At 37.3% G+C, this 23,036-nt stretch overlaps 4 protein-coding genes across 4 annotated transcripts; 2 read left to right on the plus strand and 2 right to left on the minus strand.

The window, feature by feature from the left end:
- Positions 1–1,416: 1,416 nt before the first annotated feature.
- LOC122823298 (dual specificity protein phosphatase 13-like) lies at positions 1,417–4,813 on the minus strand. The gene is made up of 3 exons (XM_044102764.1): positions 4,567–4,813; positions 2,753–2,970; positions 1,417–2,259 (listed from the first exon to the last, which is right to left on the minus strand). The coding sequence occupies exons 1-3, from the start codon at positions 4,692–4,694 to the stop codon at positions 2,048–2,050; spliced, it is 558 nt and encodes a 185-aa protein (XP_043958699.1). The 5' UTR covers positions 4,695–4,813; the 3' UTR covers positions 1,417–2,047.
- Positions 4,814–5,300: 487 nt separating this feature from the next.
- Positions 5,301–8,890, minus strand: LOC122823299 (dual specificity protein phosphatase 13-like). Its single transcript, XM_044102765.1, has 3 exons — positions 8,633–8,890; positions 8,338–8,555; positions 5,301–8,250 (listed from the first exon to the last, which is right to left on the minus strand). Exons 1-3 carry the CDS (start codon positions 8,761–8,763, stop codon positions 8,045–8,047), a joined length of 555 nt encoding a protein of 184 aa, XP_043958700.1. The 5' UTR covers positions 8,764–8,890; the 3' UTR covers positions 5,301–8,044.
- A 1,225-nt stretch (positions 8,891–10,115) lies between these two features.
- samd8 (sterile alpha motif domain containing 8) lies at positions 10,116–16,107 on the plus strand. The gene is made up of 6 exons (XM_044102427.1): positions 10,116–10,353; positions 12,063–12,638; positions 13,524–13,619; positions 14,106–14,223; positions 14,308–14,458; positions 15,243–16,107. The coding sequence occupies exons 2-6, from the start codon at positions 12,082–12,084 to the stop codon at positions 15,545–15,547; spliced, it is 1,227 nt and encodes a 408-aa protein (XP_043958362.1). The 5' UTR covers positions 10,116–10,353; positions 12,063–12,081; the 3' UTR covers positions 15,548–16,107.
- A 1,623-nt stretch (positions 16,108–17,730) lies between these two features.
- On the plus strand, positions 17,731–23,033 carry LOC122822701 (voltage-dependent anion-selective channel protein 2-like). The gene is made up of 9 exons (XM_044101528.1): positions 17,731–17,877; positions 19,467–19,538; positions 19,613–19,662; positions 20,188–20,340; positions 20,431–20,483; positions 20,571–20,798; positions 20,924–21,074; positions 22,207–22,264; positions 22,342–23,033. Exons 2-9 carry the CDS (start codon positions 19,472–19,474, stop codon positions 22,431–22,433), a joined length of 852 nt encoding a protein of 283 aa, XP_043957463.1. The 5' UTR covers positions 17,731–17,877; positions 19,467–19,471; the 3' UTR covers positions 22,434–23,033.
- The last annotated feature ends 3 nt before the right edge of the window (positions 23,034–23,036 follow it).

A 23,036-nucleotide genomic window follows, 5' to 3' on the forward strand; every position in this document is an offset into this window, starting at 1 on the left:
GTGATCTACCCTGCAACCTTTTTTGCTAATTTTAACATCTGAATCACGGCCCAAAATAATTCTGGCGTCATCCTCTACATTCCTTAAAGGTTACCCGAGCTGCCAGTGCAGGAACAAGGATAGAACGCTGCTTTTTTTAATAGTGAGGAAAATTAGATCTGTGCTCCCGTGCTCGAGCTTTTCTGTCAATCTTCCATCCTTCTATGTATTTTAATCAACCCCACGCTGTTTGATCAGGACTAGTCTAGTTTGTTTTTTTTGTTTTTTTTGGGGGGTTGTTTTTAGCTTTGTATCATTTAATGATGACTGTATTTACCTCCTGAACACTTTCTTGCCTTACTCAAAACATGAAAATACCACATTGAACCAATGGATGTATTTTTTTTTTTTAGCATTTATTCATTTTTTTCTCGCAAATTTTTATATGTATAGAAAGAAATGTCTTGACAAAATAAAATAAAAACTTCATTATTCACTGTTACTTGATATCTGCTTATCCAAGCTCTTAATGGCATTTGTATTTAATTTTAACAAGTATTGTTTTGAATTGTGCTGGTGCTTTCTAGAAAAAAAAAACACGTAACATTTGGAAATCGTCACTATAAAGTCTTTGTTCATACCTTTTTTTGCAACTCACATCCTTACAGATGAGTTCATAGACCGTCAAAGGAACTGATGCCTTTTGATGCACAGCAGTGGTCAACTCAACTGCTATGATAAATACAACAAAGGAAATTCACGCTGTGATGTGTTGGACAGATGTTGCTGAATTATTCTCTCTTATTTAGAGACGAAGAAGCTTAAGTAAACAATGCTTGTTCAACATGGTTATGATTCATATGGTCTTTTTTGCTCTTACAAGAAAGATTGAAATATGAGTCACTGCTTGTCTTCTACATTTTAGCCTCACTAGCCAACAAAACCTTTGGACTTTTTAGATTTCATCCCAAATCGAAACACAAACATTTTCTTCATCAAATGTTCATAAACTAAAGAAAATGGACATCAAAGCATGAATGCCGTGATTGCAATTAAAGTAGAAAATATCAATATCAATTACAATATATTAGATTTTTGTATTTTGTGACAATTATCGCCATGTTTTATTACAAATGCTTGCCTACAAATATCAATAATTGTAACTAGTTATAGTCAATGATTTCACTTAAAGATTGCCTGCTTAAGGTTTAGTGTTTTGTTTCTGTCTTTTATTTAGACTGCGATAATCCAACATCCCCAACTAAAGATCATGACCTAATATAGTTTCCAGGGGAACAAGAGAAATCGTAACATAACTTTTTACCATATTTTCATGGTGGGAACAACAACATTGTGCTGTGGGGTTTGTTTTTTGTTTTTTTTTTGCAATATATAAGTCAAAACCTGTTGCTGAAACTGAACAAAACAAATCTGCTCAAAAGTTAATCAATAACTTCATATTTGACAAAAAAGCATACACAGTTGTAAAAACTTCAAAATTACAAGACAGCACATGAAAAACCTCAGAAAAGAGAGGTAGAAAACCCTTAAACCTCCAAAGATGGGCGTTTGTTATTTTGCACCTTTGTAGTTTTGGTTGAACAAAACTGTGTTCTCAACCTCAAAACATTTGGACCAGTTTTTTTTCTGACAATTTATCTCAATAATTCATGAAAATACTTCACAACATGAGAAGTAAAAATGTCCCAGCCCCTTACAAGTACAGCTGTACTGATATTGTACTATTGCTCTGCAGGTCTATTACAGAGGGAAATTTAGTGAAATTTAGATTTTTGGAAGCATCTGAATTCTTGAGTGAAAAAGTTAAGCGTGGGTCTGGAAGACCCACACTTAACTGATGAATGAGACTTTTGGAAGCACAAATGTGTACACAGATTCTCTTTGCAGCTTAAAATGCTAACATACTGTCACCTGAATATCCCCAAAAATCTGTGACCTGCTGAGCCAAAAGCATTTTTTGTGAAGAAAACTCACAGTCCAGACTGCTGGATCAACAGACTGCTGGACGTCTTGACGCATAATTAAACGCAGAAAAGCCAAAAAAAGTCTACAATATGTGGCAGGTTTTCTTTTTCCTTGTCAGCTGAAGATCTAGATCCAGCAGCAAAGCCAGGAAATTCCTGTTGGGATAGATGGCTCTTTTCTGGACCACCTTCTGCAGGGCATGTTTGAGCGGGAGGTGATGGTAGATCATGAGGTAGGCTAGCACCAAAGTCGACGAGCGGCTCATTCCCATGATGCAGTGCACCAAAACCTTCCCTGAAGAACAAGACAAAGAAGTGTGAGGGAAGGATTAGTGAGGCCTCAGACTTATTAATATCATACATGACTGCCCGTCTCACACTGTGGCCTTTCTTTTTGCTTTCTTTTTTCTGCTGGTGAGCTAAAAATAGTCGACAATTCATCATCTTTGTTAATTTGAAGTTCTTTTGCAGACAGTTCCAACTCTCTTTAATCCCAACTCATCCCCTCCTTGTTTCTTTGAAAGAAGCTATTGCATACTTAAATTCAGCAAGGTGAGAGTCTTATTATTACGGGGTGAACATACATTTGCATAGTAGTACAAGCTCTGTTACATTGTGGTGCCAGGTGACATTGAAAGAGCAGCAAGATGTGAGACGTTTTTCTTCGGATGGTTAACTCTATTAAAAATTTACAGAATGAAACGAATGATTTTATGTGTAGGTATTAAAAAAGGGGAAGCTTCTTTCCCTTCTGTTCATTCTGGATCAAGTTTGTTGAATGTTCTTACCTCCAGGTGACTTCAGAGCTTTATGAATGAAATCCGCAGCGGGCTGGAAGTATTCGTCCAGATCAAAGTGAGTTGAGTCATCTGCTGGAATGCCAAAATACACAAAGTCGTTGCCATAAAAGCTCTGGTTCCCTGGGCTGCCTTGCTTGGAGTGAGCAGCATTTAACACATGAGTTATGCCTAAATTCAGCAGGACAGCCTTGTTTTGGGCTACTGCCCTAGCAAGACACAGAGACAGAGAGAAGTTCAAGACGTTGCTGAAAGCTATGCATCACAGCACAATGGTTTTCTGTCAGAATGACAAACTGTGGTAGAGGTTCAAAAAATAGGATGGCTGGATGTTAGTAAATTAGAATATCATTGAAAAATGTATTTGTCATAGTGATTAATCTGAAACTCGTATTCTACTCTACATTGCACGGATGGATATATTTCAAGTGTTTGTTTCTGTTAATTTTGATAATGCTGTTAACAGCTAATGAAACCCTTAAGTTCAGCTTCTGAAAAAAAAGGAATATTCCATAGGGCCAATAAAAATTATTTTTTAATAGCGAAATGCTACATAGTCACTATGAAATGCAAAGTTGTGAGGAGGAGTTGACAAGTGTCCAGTGGGAAATGACTGACACCCTTCACAAGGAGGGTAAGCAATAAAATGTAATACCTAAAGAAACTGGCTGTACAAACAGTGTGGTATCTAAACGTCTTAATGGAAAGTTTAGTGGGATGAAAAAGTGCTACAGAAAATGTTGCACATGTGCTTAGGGATTTGAAGAGCCTTATCAAATGTACAGTTGGTACAATGTACAGTTATGTACGAGAGTTGATGAAAATCCTAAATTTAGTTTGGTAGATAAATAATATATAATATCACACTAATAAAAAAAAAGGACTTAATGCAGAAATGACACTGCTTACTGAAAACTATCTTAACTGTATAGTATATATACTCAGCACTTAACCACTTGAACTAAACTCCATAGATTCTCCATAGGCAACTTTATACCATTTGTTTTAGAGTCTCTCATTTTTCTCCTAACAATACTCCACTACTTTTCTATGAAATACAGCTCAGACCAGTTTGCTGACCAGTCGAGAACAGAGATACTATATGGTCACTAAATCAAATATTGGCACTTTTAGGAGTGTGGGCAGGTGCCAAAGTCCTGCTGGAAAATAAAAGCAGCATCTCCATTAAGCTTGTCAGCAGAGTGAAGCATAAAGTGCTGAAAGATTTCCTGCTAGATGGCCAAGCTGACATTAGACTTGATCACACACATTGGACCAACACTAGCATAACATGGCTCAGCTAATCAATTCAGTCTCTTTATTTATTTCTGTATAAAAGAAATAAATAAAGACACTGAATTCACAACAAACATCATCTCATAGCAGTTTACAATGCTAACAGGCCCAATTTTTATACACAGAAATATAAACAGTTTAATCTTATGAGATTCTATTTCATTTTAATATATTCCAAAGCAGTTGATTGGTTTGAGTCATTTATTTAGGGGAGCTAGTATGTCGTGACATATATAAGTCTGAATGACTTTATTTTATTGGAACTTTGCTTCATTCTAATATTTGAGACATAATTTTCCATTTTTGTTAGCTTTATAGTAGAATCATCAACATAAGTGGAAATAAATACTTTGGAAATGTTACTCATTGTGTAATGAAGCTAGATAAGACATGAATTTCACTTTTTCAGTTACTGAAACAAATTTTAATGATATTCAAATTTTCTAAAAGCACCTGTATAGATGCAGTGCCATCCTATATAAAAAAAAATGTAATGAAATACAACTTACACATTTCCTATGTATATATTTGGCCATACTTCATCGATTTGGTGGAGGTGTAGCTTACAAGCGTCCAAAACCTTCTGCAGGTCCTTCACAGTTGGATATTCTTTTGCCTTGTCTTTCACAGTTGGCATTTTAAGTCCAAAGGTCCAGTCTTGGATCGATTGCCGGCCAAAATGTTTGTTGTTATCAAAGCAGTCCCAGTCTCTCTCCAGCTCGGGATGATCATTTCCAGCAGGTGCTGTCGCTGGACAGTTACCCAATTTGGTGCTTAACCCAGCGTGTAGTCTTACCCGTGCAGAGGGCAGAACAACACATGCTGCAGCAGGGACTCTGCTTTTCACACACCGCCATGAGACTTTGATTTAATCAGCCTCGCTCAGTGATGAATCATTCTATAAAGCAGTGATAATTGGGCATAATTATGTTCAAACTGTTAAAGAGCACCGCTTATATTGTATATAACTCAGCATTTATTGAACAGAATCACTTTGCGTCCTGTGGCTTGTTAAATGCTGCCGTGCAAACATCGCAGCAAATTGGGTTTAAAAACGTGAAACACAAGCCTACATGTGCTTGTCATGTTTAACTCTTATCAGGTTACAGGTTAAACTCATTCAAGCTGTCAGAGTGAGTGAAAGCAAACTTTATTTCATCACTGTAGCTCCATTAAATGCCCTAATTTTCTTTTTGTTGGATCATAAATGTTGATGGAACGTGTTCAGTGCTAGTGCTGGTCAAAAAAATGTCTGTGGGTAATTTTTAACCTGAAGGTAATCGACGAATTATTTAAAGACAGGTTTTTGTTCCATATTTGTTATGTGACAGTTCCCACCACTAATATGTTTTGTAAATTGTGTTTCTTAGAACAACATTGTACCTGAGCTGCCTTGCAAAAACAGGATTTATCAGAAATAAATTATTAGCAATGAGATTCACAAGCCTTAAGGAGCAAATGTTGCCATTTGCTTCAGATTTTTGTTTTTATTCTGACAGATGGAAACAGTTCTGGATAGACTACCAAAGAGTACGAAACAGAATGAGATAATTATTCAACATTACCATCCGTTTTGTGTTTTGTTTTTTGGTCAACTTTACTAAAATGTAACTGTCCTGAGTTCTATTACATTTTTTTTCATAACCTTGAACAAAAAAATAAAAAAATGTATATTTTATTCACTAAATTTGGCATTTAAGGGGTTGCAAATGATAAATCAAAAAAATCCACAAACATTGTTTGTGAATGATGACTAAAGTTTATTTTGACATTCAAAACATATTTTTAAGAAAGTCATAAAATTTGAGCTCTTTGAAATAGCTTTTTTTGTATTTAGAGAAGTAGGACATAATGAGAAATTACACAGGTTAATTCTTGTGATTTATTATTTATAAAGCACAATAGAAAAAACCTTTCATTGGGTTGTTAATTTTTTTGGCTTAATTTGCAATAAATAGTCACTATATTGCCATTATTATGCCATTAGATTCACAATCTTTAAACTAAAGCAATAAAATTTCTAGTTTTCTTTCTTGACAAACTTTGATTTTCTGTCACAGCTGAGCTTAATAAAGCCTATACCACCATCTACTGACAGCATTATGAGGCCTAACTTATTTGGTCTAAACCAGCAAACAGGTGACAACTCAAATGCTTTTCTTTGTACTTGCTGAATGGTAAAATTCCTTAAATTAAGCTCCCTGAACTCAGGAGAGAAAATCATAATGAGCTACATTCAAAGACCGTGGATGGAAGTAGAGAAGTTGCTTAATGACGGACACCATCACACAAATTCACTACCTTTAGGTAATAAAGCAACAATTCAGCAAAAAATTTCCCATTCAACATGAAATCTTCCCCCTTCAGTGATAGCACGCTAAAATCTAAATCTTTTGAGGAAAATAACACAAGCTAAGTGTGTATAAAATGTGATAAAATATTTTTGAATCAATAAATATCTTGACTGATCTGACCCTGGTTGAAATGTTCCTACCACATAATTTCAACTGTAGAATTAATTTAGTTTAGCGCTCATGTTACTGACCTCATTAAAAGTTTGCGATATTCCTATAGAAGAGAGTCACATGAATGAATAGTCAGCTGAGCAGAGCTCTTTGAAGCCAAAAGCAGATAAGGAAGATGTTCACGATTGCTGTCTCAAAGAAGCGATAGAAAAATGTTCAATACAGCTTCTGGATTTTGTGGAGATCTTGATTTGCATCTACTCCTCCCTTGCACCTGAGTATGTCAAAGAACTTAGATAATCTTTGATGAAAAGAGGACTTTGAATGTCCTTTGTTCAGCGTCCACTGCTGTCCTTCACTTTCCTGTGTCACTGTTGTGTGGATGGTGGAGCAAAGGAAGACATTGCAGGTATCTAGGTATTGGACAAAGTAGTGAGCTGAAGTGAAGTCAACAGATGCTGCCTTGAGGAGGTCTAGGAGCAAGGGCATTGCCTTTTGTCCTCTAACTATTTGTAGCCTGTGCCTAGCAATGACGTTTTTATAAGCCTTGTTAACGAGTCATAACTGAGACCTTTTCTAGTGCTGTTTTCTCCTCATAAACAAAGAAGTCTCAGGTGTATCCATAGCTGGAGGTATGAAAGAAAATAATTGAAGACATGCTTGCCTTTCGTCTTTGCTTGAATATAAGCCTTGCTTTTGAGGCAACCATTCTCCTCAATGCCAGTCTCCTGGAGAGGGTGGTAGTTTCGGGTGCAGGCTTCTCTCATCTCCTCGTATAGAGGTTTTATTTTTTTGAGTTGATCAAATCCTGGTGGCCCCTCTTGTTGCTTCATTTTCTGCACTACTCAGGTGAAGAGCATTGATGATTCTGAGTCACTTCCCTGATGTGACTGACTTGGAAACAACAGACAGCACAGCTTTTCTCCTCATCAGTAGTCCGTTAGAGGTGAGCGTTTCAGAAAGCCCATGTAAATGACAACAGACAGAAAGGCAGACATAGCCTGCAGAGTATTTCACTGACCAACATATTTGTTCTGTTGTTCTGTGTTTCAAGCAGACTCAGTGGAGTCAAGCAAGAGGGAGCGAGTTTAATTAGTTGTGTGTTCCAGAAATTACAACCTGTAATTACTTGTTAGATTCATTTACAACTGCTGTGACTCCAGCATGGGGATAATTGCAGAAATAACTGAACTCATCATGAAGTTTGTCTGTTGTGTGATGACAACTTGCAAGTTTTTGAATGCATGTAAATCTTAAAGGAATTCATTTCTAAAATGAAAATAATAATGTAGATTACCAGTTTGCCAATTTTGAAATCATTAGGACAAATGACACAGAACGCTTACTCTTGATAAACAAATATCAAACATCTGCATGAGAATTGAGGAGCTCTTGGGGGACCCCTGCTGGCCTGGAGGCACCCTGCAGCAACTTAGTTTTTTCTTCTGCCCCTGGCCAGCTTTGTGTCTACCTCTGCTGGCAGATACACACAGCATCACTCATCCTGAAGAAATCTAATGTCTTAAGTTCCATTAGCAGGAGTATTGTGTAGTTTCAGATCCAAAGCAAACAGCTGCTTTAGGAAACCCCTGTTTGGGAAAATCCACCTGCACTCTTTGACCTTATTGATGGCTTCCAGCAGGGTGTAAGAATGGTAGATCATGAGGTAAGCCAACACCAGCGAGGCAGACCTGCTCACTCCGACTGCACAGTGCACTAACACCCGAGCTACAGTAGAAGAAAATAAATTAAAGCGGAGGACATTATTGTTATTCTCTTAAATAATGAAACTGAGGCAACTTGACAGGTATTTACCCCCATTCGTGTTGAGTGAGTTGTGAATATACTCAGCAGTTGGCAAGAAATAGCGAGAAAGGTCAAAACTCGGTGAGTCATCGGCAGGGACTCCATAATATTCCACTGTGGCTCCATAAAAGTCATGACTTCCCTGACAGTACGTCCTCCCATGAGCTGCATTCACAACATGAGTAATTCCCAGCTTCCACAGACTGTAGCGGTCGTTGGCAACTGACCTGAGGAGAAAGCAAGCAGTTATAATATTTGGCACGGGACTGGATGAGAAACGAATATTGTGGAAGTTAACACTTACATGTCCCCAATATAGAGGTTTGGCCAAACTTCATCCACATGGTTCCCAAATCTCTTACCTCCATACAAAACCTTCTGCAGTTCTTTTAAAGAAGCAGTGACACAAGAAACTGCACTGCTTTTATCCTGCATGTTGATGAATTCTGTGTACACAAATATTAAATATATATCCACTAAAGTACTACTCCAGAAACTTCCACTTCTGATGATTTATTCTCTAGATTCCCTGAGGATAAAAAATGTATTTCTAAACTGTTGAGGCTTTACCACAGCCATGTTAGTACTGACATAGACAGGTGGCTCTGTTCTAAAATTAAAACACTGACCTATTTTCTTAATGTCAGCTTTAGACCACTGTGATTAACGACTTGCTTTATTGCAGTACAAAAAACAAAGAAATAATTAAATGAGCAGCAGAATACATAAATTATAATACTGTTGTTAATTTTAGAATTTTTCATATACATTCACAAGAATTTCTTAATCAAAGAAAAAACTAAAGTTGAAAAACAAGAACAAAGTCAATATCACATCAGATCTAGATATTTATCCTAAATATGGAAACAAATGACATTTAATGTTAGACGAAGGATGAAAAAAATACCCTTCAGTTTTTAATTGAGAACATGGATGTCTGGTTGTTACTTACAGTTGTCATTATTTTTATTATTATTATTATTAATTATTATTATTATGTATAAGTAGATTTTCTTGTCATGTTATGAAAATTAGTTTGTAATCACTTTGTCTATGAAATACAATTTATCTGTTGGCTCTTTAGCACATTATATTGAACAGGCACATGAACATTATAACATGGTGGTAATTATATATATATATATATATATATATATATATATATATATATATATATATATATATATATATATAAATTGTTGAGTCAGCAAGGAATAGATTTAATTAAACTGAGATAAAGGGTAGGATTAAATAAGTGTTCACTTCAGTGTTCAAACTAAAAAGTAGTGGGAAACTACTTATTTTGTTTTTGGTTATGTATGCATGTGTTTTCTCTATCCTACTGATTGTTTGCTTTATTGTTTTTAGAAACCTGTTTGAAATAAATAAATAAAACCGAATGTTGCAATTTTACTCTGCCTCTCAGGACAGAAAACTGGTTAAGATGTTCAAAAACAACTTTGGATCCGCCTAACCCAATGTCATACAACAGTGAAGCTAGTTTTAAATCCAAATTGACTGGAAGGCTTTCTGGCCAAGAAAAAAGTACTTATTCTAAAATTAGGCACTATAGTAGTAGTAGTAGAAGTTAATTTTTAGCTACCTGCATGAAAAGAAAACCCTTTCCACAATGACAAGGAGTCTAATTGGATTTGATAAAGTTTTTAAACCTCAGAACACCATCCCAACAAAACATTAAATTACAACATTTTCTTGTTATTTTACAGTATAGCATAGAAACAGATGCCGAAAAAACACAGCAGTATCAACTTTGACCACCAGGTGTCAGTGTTTGTCAGCTTTAGCTAAAGCTCTTTCTTTTTTTTAAGTGCGCATCTATTCTGCACATTAGTGCAGTGGCTTGTCAACAGTAAGCTAGTCAGCGCGAATCTTGGCCAAAATGATTTCCTCCAAGCTCGTGTTGCTTCATACTCCGCTAACAGGGTGTCGGTTAGTTTGCGAGAGATGCCGGCTAGTTAGCTGAGTGAAGAAGCTCCGTGTCATCTTCAGGTGCATCTCAAACTGGTGAGTGAATGTTAAGAACGTGTACAGAGAAAGCTATCGTCCGTTAGCTCGATTAAGCTAGGATAGATTTTCTATAAGACATAGATCGTAGGCGATTCTTAGATTTGTTTTCATGTTTTTGTCGGACAGAAATTGTGTTTGCATACAACCTGACCGTCCAGGTCAAGTTGCAGGATAAAAACTGAGCAACGGAAGTGGTGGCTTAGACCTCCTCTTCGTCATATTTGCTTACCAGTGATTTGAGCTGTTGGTGGAGGATTTCGAAAAGCAGTCACTCAACTCTACAAATAAATGAAGCCTCCGTATCTTCTCATGTTAAAACTTGACAGGATAAGCATGACGATTTACTCCATATTAATGAATTATATTTACAGATGTTAAAGTCAGTCTTCTGTTGAAGTATTCCTTTTGATACTTAAGGATAAACTTCTCTGTTCATTTTAGGGCTAAGGATGTATTGGGGGTGTAGTTTTCAGGAAAAGGCATATGATATTTCCCTCATACAGTACATACAGCTACATAGGCAAAATAGGTAGTAATGAGAACCGGTACTCTAAAAATACAGAACTTTGGTATAACTTATTATACCACAAGCCGTAATGAATGGCTTGATTTAAAAATGAAGCTATGTAAGCGATCTTTTGATGATTATTCTGCAGTTTAAGAATATGCCAACAGTAATTAACTTTCAACACCTTTTTAGTAATGTTGACATAAAAATCTGTTGTTGTCTGAAGGTAGCTTGAACTTCAGCAATTGGCCCTGGATTACATGTTATTAAAATGAATGGTGAAAAAAAAGAGAACAAATTTTATTCTGAGTAGGTTTATATTGTCGATAGGACAAAAATGCAGTCTTAAATGACAAATCTGTTTTCAAGGGCCCAGCCGATTGTACCATTACCAAGTATTGGCGGTACTCTAACTTATTTTTAAAAAGAATCTTGCTTACCTTTGTCACAAATTTTATTAATATTGGTTATTTCTTACACTGGTTGCGTTACATTCTTGGAGACTCATTTCTGTTCAAAAGTGGGAGTATATAGGAAATTCCTACCATTGCGTAATTGACTTTATTGATATATTTATCAAGGAGAACACGTCTGTTTCTGTATGAGGGCATGAGGTTTGGTTACCAAATGATTGAACTATTTTTTTTTTCCTCTTCCATTTCCTCTGAGAAATATGTGGTCAGGTTTATATGCACAACACATTCCAGCAAGAAAACAGTTCAATGTGCTTTACATGATGAAGACATAACGCAATAAACAAACAAAAATGTATCAGTGACAAAAGAAAGAGAAGTCATGAAAAGTTGTGATCCAGATTAGAATTTGTCAATGTTATTATTAATCAAACACAACTCTAAACAAATGTTTTCCATCTTGATGTAAAGGAACTCAGCGTTTCCTTTCAAAAGTTGACTCATTATGATTAATCCGATTAATAGTTTTAGTCCTACTTTGAGTCGTAAATGTTAGTAAGAATGCAATCATTGCATTTTTCTGCTGAATTTCAAAAACTACTATCTCTCTCAAACGACATATTGTTTCTTTTAAGGAAGAAAGAAACTCATAATCTCCAGGTTGGTTCTTAAAGAAATTTATTTATTATAAATAACCTGGTCACTTTCCTTCTCCTTCTTGACCTTGTTCGGTGTTGCAGATCCAGTAAATACTTTGCGTTCACATTGAAGTCTCATTCTTTCAGCCTTCGGCGTGAGAAGAAAATGACCCAGCTTAGCGTCCGTCACTGGACGCCTAAACACGTAGCCAGGTGGCTAAAGGAAGAAGGCTTCTGCGACTACGTGGACCTGCTGTGCAACAAGCACCGGCTTGATGGCACCAGCCTGCTTGCCCTCAGCGAGTACGACCTGCGCTCACCGCCTCTGGAGCTCAAGGTGCTGGGCGACATCAAGAGGCTGATGATGTCCATCCGCAAGCTGCAGAAGCAGAACATGGACGTGCTGGAGGAGTTGGGCGTCCCCTTCGACGGCCTCTCTCCGTCGAGCTCTGGGAGCAACTTGGAATGGTTGTGCAACGGAGACCCCGGCAGAGACTGCGACAGCCCCAACACGGCTCCGGTGGGGGAGGAGTACCAGCAGTACACCAACGGGAAGTACAAGCAGCAGATAAGGCGGCTGGATCCCGAATATTGGAAGACGGTGCTCAGCTCCGTCTACGTGGTGTTTGTGTTCGGGTTCACGTCCTTCGTCATGGTCATAGTACACGAAAGGGTGCCCGACATGCGCACCTACCCGCCACTGCCTGACATTTTCCTCGACAGGTTAGTGCTCACAAATCCTGATTTATGACACAAATAAATAATCAGCTGTGAAGTGCGGCAGAGTGGGTGAAACAAGAATCTATATTTTTGATGTTATTACTGCAGGCTTCCGTCTATTGTTGCCCTCACAAACTCCTGATGAGGAAACTCGGCTTCAAAGAGATCACGGAGAGTTTTTAAACTGACCTAGCTTGAGGTGTGATCTACTGTTAAAAAGCGGCTTTGAGTTTTCATGGAAATGCTCCGCCTGATCAGAGAACAGCTGATTTCAGGGAGCTGCTTCAGGATGCGTTTGGGGAAATAAAACATGCTGATGTCAGTTATTTCCCCATTGTAGTCCCATGATTTTCTTCCTAATGAGCAGCTTGAAGGAGAAGAATACTTGAAAGTTTATGTTTTCAATCGTGTTCAGTTTTGAACCAAACCCCAATTTCTTCATATTGTGTTTAAATGTTTTTGTTTTCTGCTCAAAGCCCTAAAATAAATGAATATGTTACTACAGCTGAATAAATCTCACACAAGTACTCAGTGATAGATTTATCAAAAAATTTAAATAAATCAGCATAAAATGCTTTCAGATTTGTTTTGCAAACATTTCCAGTATGTTTTAATGTGTGCTGGTCCAGCTCACAGTCAAATTTGTGGTTGTGATGGAAAAGTTCAAGGGGTGTCAACACTTTGCAAGGACTTGTGGCGAAAGGAAAATAGAAGCACGTTCTGTCTTTTTGGTCAGGCAGCTGGTAATAAAAGAATGCTTTCAGCTTTTTTAAAGTTATTCTATTTGTCGACACAGCACAGGTTCATCTTTTTAATTTTTAGTTGAAGGCATCTCAGGTATTTTTTTGTTTCGTTTAAAAAAAACAAAGATTTTACACTTTTCAACAGCGTGCCAAGGATACCATGGGCCTTTGCTATGGCCGAGGCATGTGGGGTGATTCTCTGTAGCATCTGGCTGCTGGTTCTGCTGCTGCATAAACACAGGTAATATAATCCATCAGCGAACAGTTCAGGTTTCCAGAAGGTGGAGGTTAAAGCTTCTTTAGTTTGGCTTAATATGGATTTTGAATAGTTTTTCTAGTTATTTATTTAGTTTTCTTTTTAATTGTCATTCAAGTTGTAGATTTTAGACACGTTAATTTTTATAATTTTTGTTATTATTTTTGACAGATTTATCACTTTTATCAGGATATGTCCGTATGTCTTATGTTTGTCCGCTTCTACTCTCTTCTAATTCAACATCAACACTTGGTTCAATACTTTAAACTTATCTGTTGAAAGTTACACATTCCTGTACTTTTTTCTCCCACATTTACCCTGGCTTAACTCAGATTGTTTTGCAGTTATCTTATTGTCTACTGTTTTTCTTAGATCTAAAGCCCTTTGTTTTGGATGAAAGTACAATAAAGACTTAAGAACTTTGCCTGACATTGGATCAGAGCTCAATTCCCTGTTTGCGTCAACTTGCAGGTCCATCCTTTTGCGACGCTTGTGTAGCCTGATGGGGACAGTTTTTATGCTGCGGTGCGTAACCATGTTTGTCACCTCCCTGTCCGTGCCTGGGCAGCATCTGCAGTGCACAGGAAAGGTAAACTTGGCCCATTTTTCATCCATTTTTGTCCCGTCTTAGATACGACAATATTTAATGGTCTCCCTTCCTCCGTCATTGTAGATTTATGGCGACATGTGGGCCAAACTGCAGCGGGCCGTGGCCATCTGGAGTGGTTTTGGGATGACCCTGACCGGTGTGCATACATGTGGGGACTACATGTTCAGCGGCCATACTGTCGTCCTCACAATGCTCAACTTCTTTGTCACTGAGTGTGAGTAAAACAAAATATATTTCATGTACATTGCCTTCTACAATTGCTGGCACTCCTGGTAAAAAGTATTAAAATGGATTTATATTTATTGCAGTAACAAAATCTCGTCTGACAATAAATTGATCCGTTTGTTTCGGGTTGTTATCCTGCTGAATGGACCTGATTATGACCTGTTTTTGGTAAAAAGTATCATTCTTGACCAGTTTTAATTAAATGTCTCTTTATGTTAGAGAGTTTGTGATGTCATGCACTATAAAATTCCCAGGGACTTTGGAAGAGAGAGTCCCACAGCATCACAGAACCTCTGCCATACAGAATTTCAGGGATTAGAGGTTCCAAAATTATAATCACAATATTGCAAGAGCATTTGCAGCATAATATTTAAAAGAGAATTAGTTAAATATAAATATAAAATTTAATGGAATGATGAATAAGTTAACCTTACAACAGGACAAAAACCCTAAAAATACAGCCAGCGCTTAAATGGAATGGTTTACATCAAAGCAAATTCATGTTACATTGGCCCAGTCAAAGTCTAGACAAAAATCCAATAGAGAATCTGAAAACTTTTGACTGAGCTTTAGTTATTTTGTATATAAAAATTGGAAAAGTTTTCACTTTCTACAAACCTTTTTTTTTTTCAGATATAGGTAAATGTGTTTCTACAAAGTATCTACTGGGGTGGAGTAAAAATGGAATCCATTTTAATTTTGACAATTTCTCCTCAAGTGTGAAGCATTTCTGGGTAATATTAACAAATGCCCTCTTCTTTTCATTCGCTCAGACACTCCACGAAGCTGGAACTTCATTCACACCTTATCTTGGGTCCTCAACCTCTTTGGGATCTTCTTCATCCTGGCTGCCCACGAACACTACTCCATTGACGTGTTCATCGCCTTCTATATCACTACCAGACTCTTCCTGTACTACCACACTCTGGCCAACACCCGGGCGTACCAGCAGAGTCGGCGAGCCCGCATCTGGTTCCCCATGTTCTCCTTCTTCGAGTGCAACGTCAACGGACCCGTCCCCAACGAGTACTGCTGGCCCTTCTCCAGACCCGCCATGATGAAGCGGCTGATTGGATGACTAACTGTGGCGCACCTGGGTTTTTTTAGACTCGTTTTGTGAAGTTGCCAACTGTGACATCCTCGACAAAGACGCCCGATGTGATGCTCAGAGCCAAACCTTCTGTTAGTTTTGGAGTCCACCTCTAACTTGCTTCGTCATATCAACAATTTTTAGTTGGATTAGACAAAATCCACTGCAAGCTCAATCATGTTGTTTAAAAGAACACAGTGGAGTTACAGCAAGAGGGAAATCTTTTCACGTAGTAAGGATTGCATATTTTGTAGCTTCTGACACAAGTCACGCTGTTAGTTGACATTTGTGATCTTTTGGCATGGAAATGGTCAATATCTGTATTTCCTGAGATCATATTTTTTTTTCACTGTTTAACAAGGTCTAACTTATTAAGAAATGTCATTATCAGCCAAATCCTTGGGAAGAAAACTTTTCTGCTGTCTCTAAAATATGTCTTAAGTATTCCCTTGCCAATTAAAGAGTTTTCATTCCATCAAAATGTTTTCACATTTCTTGTTGCGTATCAGTGTAATTTTAGATAAAAGACATCTACATGCACTGTAAAATTACAAGACTAAGACCAATTTCTGTGCGCTTTCTGAAATTATTCCTTTGACTTTAATCCCAACAAAACTAAACCCTAAGAGAAATTTTACTGTATGTGTGTATATTTATTTTTTAAACGTCAATAGATATTTTTATACTTCACCTCCACAATTGCAGAATCATGTACATTGAAAGAAATGTTTACAGTTATGTTGAATTGTATGTTTGAGATACAGTGTGTTAAGTGTAGACTTTGATTTGTGCTCTTTCATTGAGAGAATGTTGTCGTTGCAGATTATCTGAAACATGACGTATTGAACAATCCAAAATATTCTTTCATTCAGAAAGGTTGATGTATTCAGCGCCTCATCGCTTATTTTGTTCAGTCATTTCTTTCATTAAAGAACTGGAAAACAACTTTTTTTGTCTTTGTCTATTGTATAATCTTTGAAAGAATATACATTTTAGCACAACTTCATATCTTAAAGTTAAGAGGGTGTGAACATCAATTTTCAATACTGATTATTTGAAGGTGATGTGTAGTGCTAGTTATCTGCCACACTTTCCACCCCTTTTTTCATATTTTTGCCAGTCTTTATTAAATTTTTGCCAATTATAAATCAGGCATCTTTGAACAATTGCTCTATCACCACTCTATAAATATAAGATTTGTGGAGTTCTTCAATCACTCAATAAATTCTCACCTGGGTTGTGAGCTGCTACAGCTCCTCCAGAGTTACCATGGGCCTCTTGGCTGCTTGGATTAATACAGTCCTCACCTGGATAGCTGCATTTCTATGGGTTTGCAGTTGTCATACGCTTTCCATTTTTAGATAATGGACTGAACAAAGCACTGTGAGATGGATATTCAAAACTTGAAGGTCTCCAGATTTTTATCCCTGACATTTCCAGTGTGTTTCTTGGTTTTGATAATAATGTTTGCAAACAAACCTCTGAGACCTTTACAGAACAACACTATTTATACTTAAAATTTCACACAGGATGACTCTTTTTAGTAGTTAAATTAATTCTGGGGGTGATTTGTTGAAGTCTTTAGAGTAAAGAAGTTGATACTGCCAGACGTTATAGTTTTATTGTAGGTTAACAAGGTTAATTGTTGGTGAGAGAAAAAGATAACCTTTTTAGGAGTGACCCATCCGTCATCAACTCCTATTCCCCAAATTAAATCGGTTAAACACTGTTTCAAAATTCCATATTTATTTTATATGGCATTTTGAATTTAATTCAAACTATTGTAAAATTGAATAAAACCATTTTTGGAAAGACTTAAAACAAAAACAAAAATTAAAATAAAATAAAATAAAAAATATATATGGAAATCAGTATTTTTTAAAAGCAAGCTAAAATCTTTTTTTTAACTTTATTTACAAAACAATTTACAATTGCAAGCTAAAATCATGAGTCATCACATTAGCTTTATGGTTACGTATTAGCATATATTAGTTACCATGGTGACTTAGATATCTTTCTTCTGCCTGTGTCCTCCAAATAAAAATTAGTCATGCAATATTTCAAAACAAAGATAAAATCTTTTACATTTTATGTTCAGTAACTCGTAAAATAGATTCCTAAATTACCTCGATAAAGAGTAATAACGTTTCCATCTCCGTCTGATTTTCATCAGGCGCTAAATCGACAGCTTTATTCTGAGGTCCTTCGGTGCCGAGGTCAACAGGGTGTCTATGCAGTATCTCCTCCATATCGTCCTTACACCGGCTGCCTCCAACCTTTGCTAATCTCACCGGTAGACCATATAGCCGTTATTCTTGGTAAGTAGTTCGCTCCTATGCATTCATTTTGTCGTGTTTTGTTTATATATAAGCTCGTTAGGGACTAGTTACCTTATTTGAGAGCTGTTAAACGCCCCCCTGGCTCACTTTCCGAAACTCCTTCATAACAGTGGGAACGACATACTCAGACTGCGGATCATAATGTGCGAAAGCTAGCTTGATTCACGTCGAAAATGAACAAAAATACTCCGAATAAAACCATCCGGATTGAATGGAATTGAAATTACTTGTCCATATACATCATTTTAATGCAACATGATAATCGGTTGCTCTTCCTGTAATAAAATCCTAACTGATATTTTACATCTACTGTTCAAAAAGTAGCACATTGGCAACATGAGAAAAAGGTGTGACTTCGTATTTATGGCAGCAGGCTGTGGGGATCTGGAGCCTTTCGGTTTAACCTTGACTGTTTGACTTAATCAATTGGTGCCCCGAGCTATACCGACAGTCCACTTCCATTCAAACTGTTAAATTGATTTTTGTATAAAGGAAACCTGTATAATCATTCATCCTGTCAGTATTCCCATTACTTTTGAATTTCATTAGAAATGATGAGTGATATCTAGTCTTTATGATTGTTGGTGTTTTGTGCCTTTTTGTACTTTTTAGACGCACACAAACGTCCCTGTGTTTTGTTGGGATTTTATGTGATAGGCTAACATTAGGTATTGCAGAATTGTGAATTACTGGATAACTGCAGCTGTCTCAGGACATGGCCATCCACCTAATGGCAGGGTGAGGACTGTACTAAACAGAGAAGCATCTGAGACCAGAGGTAACTTTGGAGGAGCTGCAGAAATCCATGGCTTAGGTGGGAAAATATGTTGACAGGACAGCTATTGCTCATGTACTTGACGAATATGGCTTTTCTAAACCTGGACACACCATGTGTACAGTGATACACATGGTGTGCTGGGGGAAATATTATACTGTGAAGCTACCAATCTTCAGCAGGATCAGGAAATGTGACCGTAAAGATGGAGCTTAATACAAGGCAGTGCTGAGAGAAAACATTACAGCAGGGGTGACCAAAGTCGATCCTGCATGTTTTAGTTCTCTCCCTGGTTTAACGCACCTGGATCCAATGATGGCTCGTTAGTAGGCCTAAGAAGAACACTGACATGCTGTAAAGGTTGTTGGTACTACCAGGGAGAGAACTAAAGCGTGCAGGATGCCGGCCCCTTTGGGCACCCCGGCATTACAGAGTTGCAAAAGATTTGACGCTAGGATAGAAGTTCACCTTCCAGCAGGATGATGATCCTAAACATACAGCCAGGGCTATGTAAAGTAATTCTGGCTGTAGTTTGATTACAATTCATTATTTCACTTCACATTTATTCACTACATAGTGTTGGCCTACTCTTAAAATCCCAATAAAATCCATTAAAGTTTGTGGTTGCATCATGACAAAAATGCTGTCCATATAATGTTTGTTTTAGATATTGTTTAAAAGAGACAAGTCTTGAATGATAAGTTTTTATATTTGGTAACTCATCTATGCAATTTCACAAATGAATTATTTACTATTTTTCTACCCCGTCTCTTCTGAAACTTTTTTCCGATAGACATAATGGCAGTTCCTCCAGCATATGCCGACCTTGGGAAATCAGCAAAGGATATCTTCAACAAAGGATATGGTAACTGGAAACAAGATGAGACTTTTCAGGAAGTGTACGCTGGATGCAGCTGCTCACTGTCTCTGTCTCTACAGGCTTTGGAATGATTAAGCTTGATGTGAAGACCACATCTTCAAATGGAGTGGTAAGAGGAATTCCCAACCTAGGTGCTTGTCCAGTCTTGTGGCTATGACAAGGTCAGTCTGTCATGTCTAATTTACATCACAGAGAAACAGGAAGTTGTGGATTATGAATTAGAAAGTCCTAAAAACTTTGATGTCCTTAAAAACAATAGCAAAATATATTTTATAGGATGTGTTAGGGGTTCTACATACTGTTGCACTGTGGATTTAGAACCTTTTTTTTTTTTTTTTTTTTTTTTTTAGTTTTTGTGAAATTACTCTGAGTTGCCACTTTATTTGATAGACTTGCAGGTACCAATCAGCTCCTGTTTTGCCTTAATCTTGTTCTCCGTAGATTGATTCACCAATGTGCCAGGAACCTTTCTTTTTGTGCTTATGCTTCTTCAAAAAATACATAGTAGTTTCTGAAATAACTGCCATCAGGGTCGGCCTCAGATCTACACTTTATCAATCGGCATTGAAAGATAAAGAAGCTTTCCAATCTATATTGTTTTCAGCTTTTTGTAATTTTTTTATGTTCCTCTCAGGAATTTAAAACATCTGGCTCCTCAAACATAGACACCAGCAAGGTCACTGGCACTCTGGAAACCAAGTATAAGTTGGCAGAGTATGGGCTGACCTTTACAGAGAAGTGGACCACGGAAAACACTCTGGGGACAGAAGTCTGTATTGAGGATAAGGTAAACGGGGGAAACTTTGCTCCTTTTGTGATTCTTCCACCACTTTGAAAAGGTTTTAAATTACTTATGGCAGATTCTTCCTTTTAACAGATCACCAAGGGACTGAAACTTCAATTTGAAAACATGTTTTCACCCAACACTGGGCAAGTTGGATTTTAATTGCATCTTATTCAACTGGAGTTTTTCCCTATGTGTATTCTCAGTGCTCATCTTCTGTTGTATTGCCACAGGAAAAAGAGCGGTAAAGTCAAGACAGCATATAAACGGGAATACCTCAACGCTGGAGTCGATGTGGACTTAGACTTTGCCGGTCCAACTATCCATGCAGCGGCGGTGGTCGGATACGAGGGTTGGCTTGGTGGCTACCAGATGACCTTTGACTCGGCCAAATCTAAGATGACTCAGAGCAACTTCGCTGTTGGGTACAAGACCGGGGACTTCCAGCTTCACACCAATATGTAGGTCTCAAAATGAATAACATTGACAAATATTATGTTAACGTCTCAATTTTGTTTTAGGTGTAGATATTTAAAGGTTTTTAACTTTCAAGTGATGTGCTCATCCTTTCTTTTCCCTGACGCAGAAATGATGGTTCAGAGTTTGGTGGCTCTATCTATCAGAAGGTAAACAAGGACCTGGAGACGGCCGTGAACCTCGCCTGGACGGCTGGCAGTAATGGCACTCGCTTCGGAATCGCTGCTAAATACCAGTTAGACTCTAGTGCCTCTGTATCAGTAAGTGCAGCTTTACCTGTAGATCTCAAATTAAAATATTGTTGAAAAGTTTATTTATTTCAGTTCAAAAAGTAAAATGTGTGTATATGTTAATTATAATGATTCAGTTTGGACATAGATCCCAGATAATGAAACATCAATCTAACTCCTGGGGAAAAAAAATCATTTCTATACCAACATTATGGGATTATTAAAAAAAAAGTTCCAACTGGTTACATTTTCTGCTTTGGCAAAAACACATCCCCTTCTTTAAAAAAATGGCTACCACAATAAAAAAATGCAGCTAAATGTGTTAACGGCTCTGAGAGTATCGCTACATGTATTTGAAGAGTTGGCTAATATTTAAAGCAGTTCAAGCAGCTTGTGAGTTTGAAGTTGCCAATACTTGTATAGCAGCGATAATATATTTGTGATACACACAATCAAAATCGGAGCTTATCCGAAGCTTATTGAAATATGAATTTTATTATGATTTTGTAAAACAAATCTTATGGGTATTTTTGAAAAAAAAAAAAAAAAACCTGCCTTTTCAGAATCCTGTATCCAACCATGTTAATGGAAAGCTTGGAGGAAGAAAAACACGGCAGTAAGCAACAGGGATAACTACAGCCCTGAGAAATTGAGGCTTCTTACATTATCACTCAATATAATCTGTAAACATGTGCCTCATTTGTTTGATTGGCCAGCAAACTGTCCTATCACACCTGAGGCACTGGCTTGTGAATTTTGTGAATGAGGTTTGCTGAGCAGTCTTCTTAAAGCTGTGGTTATCCCTTTTTTGCTTGGGCTATTTTTTACACTAGTTTTTCCTTTCTCTCAACTTTCCATCAATAAATTTGATACAGTATTCTGAACAACCTGCTATGGTTACCTTCCTTGTGGAGGTTGTTTATAACTGCCAAGTCAGCAGTTTCTCCATGATAGAACAATCAAAAATAATCTCAATAAAAATAATATGTAATTCTTGTGTAATATTCTATGTTTTGTGAGACTAAATTTAGAGTTTTCTGTTGCTGGGAGCCATACACAAAGCACTTACTAGCCTAAATAAACTTCTCAGTAATCTTATGTATTGAGATGCACCAGTCTTTCACTTTTTTGAAATCAAGAAAGTTCCTGCTTTTTCCCACAGGCTAAGGTGAATAATTCCAGCTTGGTAGGAATTGGATACACCCAGACCCTGCGGCCTGGTAAGAACCATCTCAAAGCAAGACAACTGAGATATCTTAAAAACTGAATATCATTCAACTTACAATCGTTTGTTCAGGTATGAAGCTAGTCCTCTCAGCATTAGTGGATGGGAAAAACATCAACGCTGGTGGTCACAAGCTCGGTCTAGGCCTGGAGCTGGAGGCGTAAAGAACTGCTCCACCGTTTCAGAAGAATATCAGCAGATTCTGCGCGCTCAGCGACGGATATGTTAACGACGAGGCCAAACTAAGTAGAATCCCAATATGCAGGCACCGACGAGATGGAAACGAGCATTTCCACCAACCTCCTGTCTTTGTGATTCAGCCACATGTATTTATTTATCAGCTACTTTCCCCTTCTGCCAATTTATCCCCCACAACAATACAAAAAGGCCCCAGCTTATTTAGTTTGACTATCCAAAGTGATTTCAGAACCTTAATATTCTGCTGCAAATGTGATTATGTAGAATGTACAACTGATATTTTGCACAGTAGAATATATAACTTTTATTTAAGCTCTTACTCCTATTATCTCTACATATTTTGGTAGTGTTGTACTGCCTGGTGGAATTTTGCTGCTCCTCACTTATTTCCAGTAGAGCCTTTTATTGTGGTGTGTCACATTTTTTAGTTTGCCTTTAGTTGCTTGGCAATGCTAAAGTTTTCCTCTTTGAATCAAAATCAAGTTCTCTTCCGTTTTAGAGACAACACTAAAAGAGCAGTCTGTATGTTGGCGTGTGTCTACCTGCAAAATAAAACCTTGATATCAGTC

Source organism: Gambusia affinis, linkage group LG20, assembly GCF_019740435.1.
Source record: "Gambusia affinis linkage group LG20, SWU_Gaff_1.0, whole genome shotgun sequence".
In the NCBI taxonomy this organism is placed as follows: domain Eukaryota; kingdom Metazoa; phylum Chordata; class Actinopteri; order Cyprinodontiformes; family Poeciliidae; genus Gambusia; species Gambusia affinis.

Excerpts from the sequence above, each read along its gene's own strand:
- LOC122823299 (XM_044102765.1), bottom strand. The coding sequence starts at position 8,763 with ATGCAGGATAAAAGCAGTGCAGTTTCTTGTGTCACTGCTTCTTTAAAA. Across the intron at positions 8,556-8,632 it reads AACCTCTATATTGGGGACAT|GTCAGTTGCCAACGACCGCT; the intron begins GTAAGTGTTAAC and ends CTTTCTCCTCAG. Across the intron at positions 8,251-8,337 it reads CTCACTCAACACGAATGGGG|CTCGGGTGTTAGTGCACTGT; the intron begins GTAAATACCTGT and ends CTTCTACTGTAG.
- LOC122822701 (XM_044101528.1), top strand. The coding sequence starts at position 19,472 with ATGGCAGTTCCTCCAGCATATGCCGACCTTGGGAAATCAGCAAAGGAT. Across the intron at positions 21,075-22,206 it reads ACTCTAGTGCCTCTGTATCA|GCTAAGGTGAATAATTCCAG; the intron begins GTAAGTGCAGCT and ends TTTTTCCCACAG. Across the intron at positions 22,265-22,341 it reads CACCCAGACCCTGCGGCCTG|GTATGAAGCTAGTCCTCTCA; the intron begins GTAAGAACCATC and ends TCGTTTGTTCAG.
- samd8 (XM_044102427.1), top strand. The coding sequence starts at position 12,082 with ATGACCCAGCTTAGCGTCCGTCACTGGACGCCTAAACACGTAGCCAGG. Across the intron at positions 12,639-13,523 it reads CCTGACATTTTCCTCGACAG|CGTGCCAAGGATACCATGGG; the intron begins GTTAGTGCTCAC and ends ACTTTTCAACAG. Across the intron at positions 14,459-15,242 it reads CAACTTCTTTGTCACTGAGT|ACACTCCACGAAGCTGGAAC; the intron begins GTGAGTAAAACA and ends TCATTCGCTCAG.
- LOC122823298 (XM_044102764.1), bottom strand. The coding sequence starts at position 4,694 with ATGCCAACTGTGAAAGACAAGGCAAAAGAATATCCAACTGTGAAGGAC. Across the intron at positions 2,971-4,566 it reads AATATATACATAGGAAATGT|GGCAGTAGCCCAAAACAAGG; the intron begins GTAAGTTGTATT and ends GTGTCTTGCTAG. Across the intron at positions 2,260-2,752 it reads AGCTCTGAAGTCACCTGGAG|GGAAGGTTTTGGTGCACTGC; the intron begins GTAAGAACATTC and ends CTTGTTCTTCAG.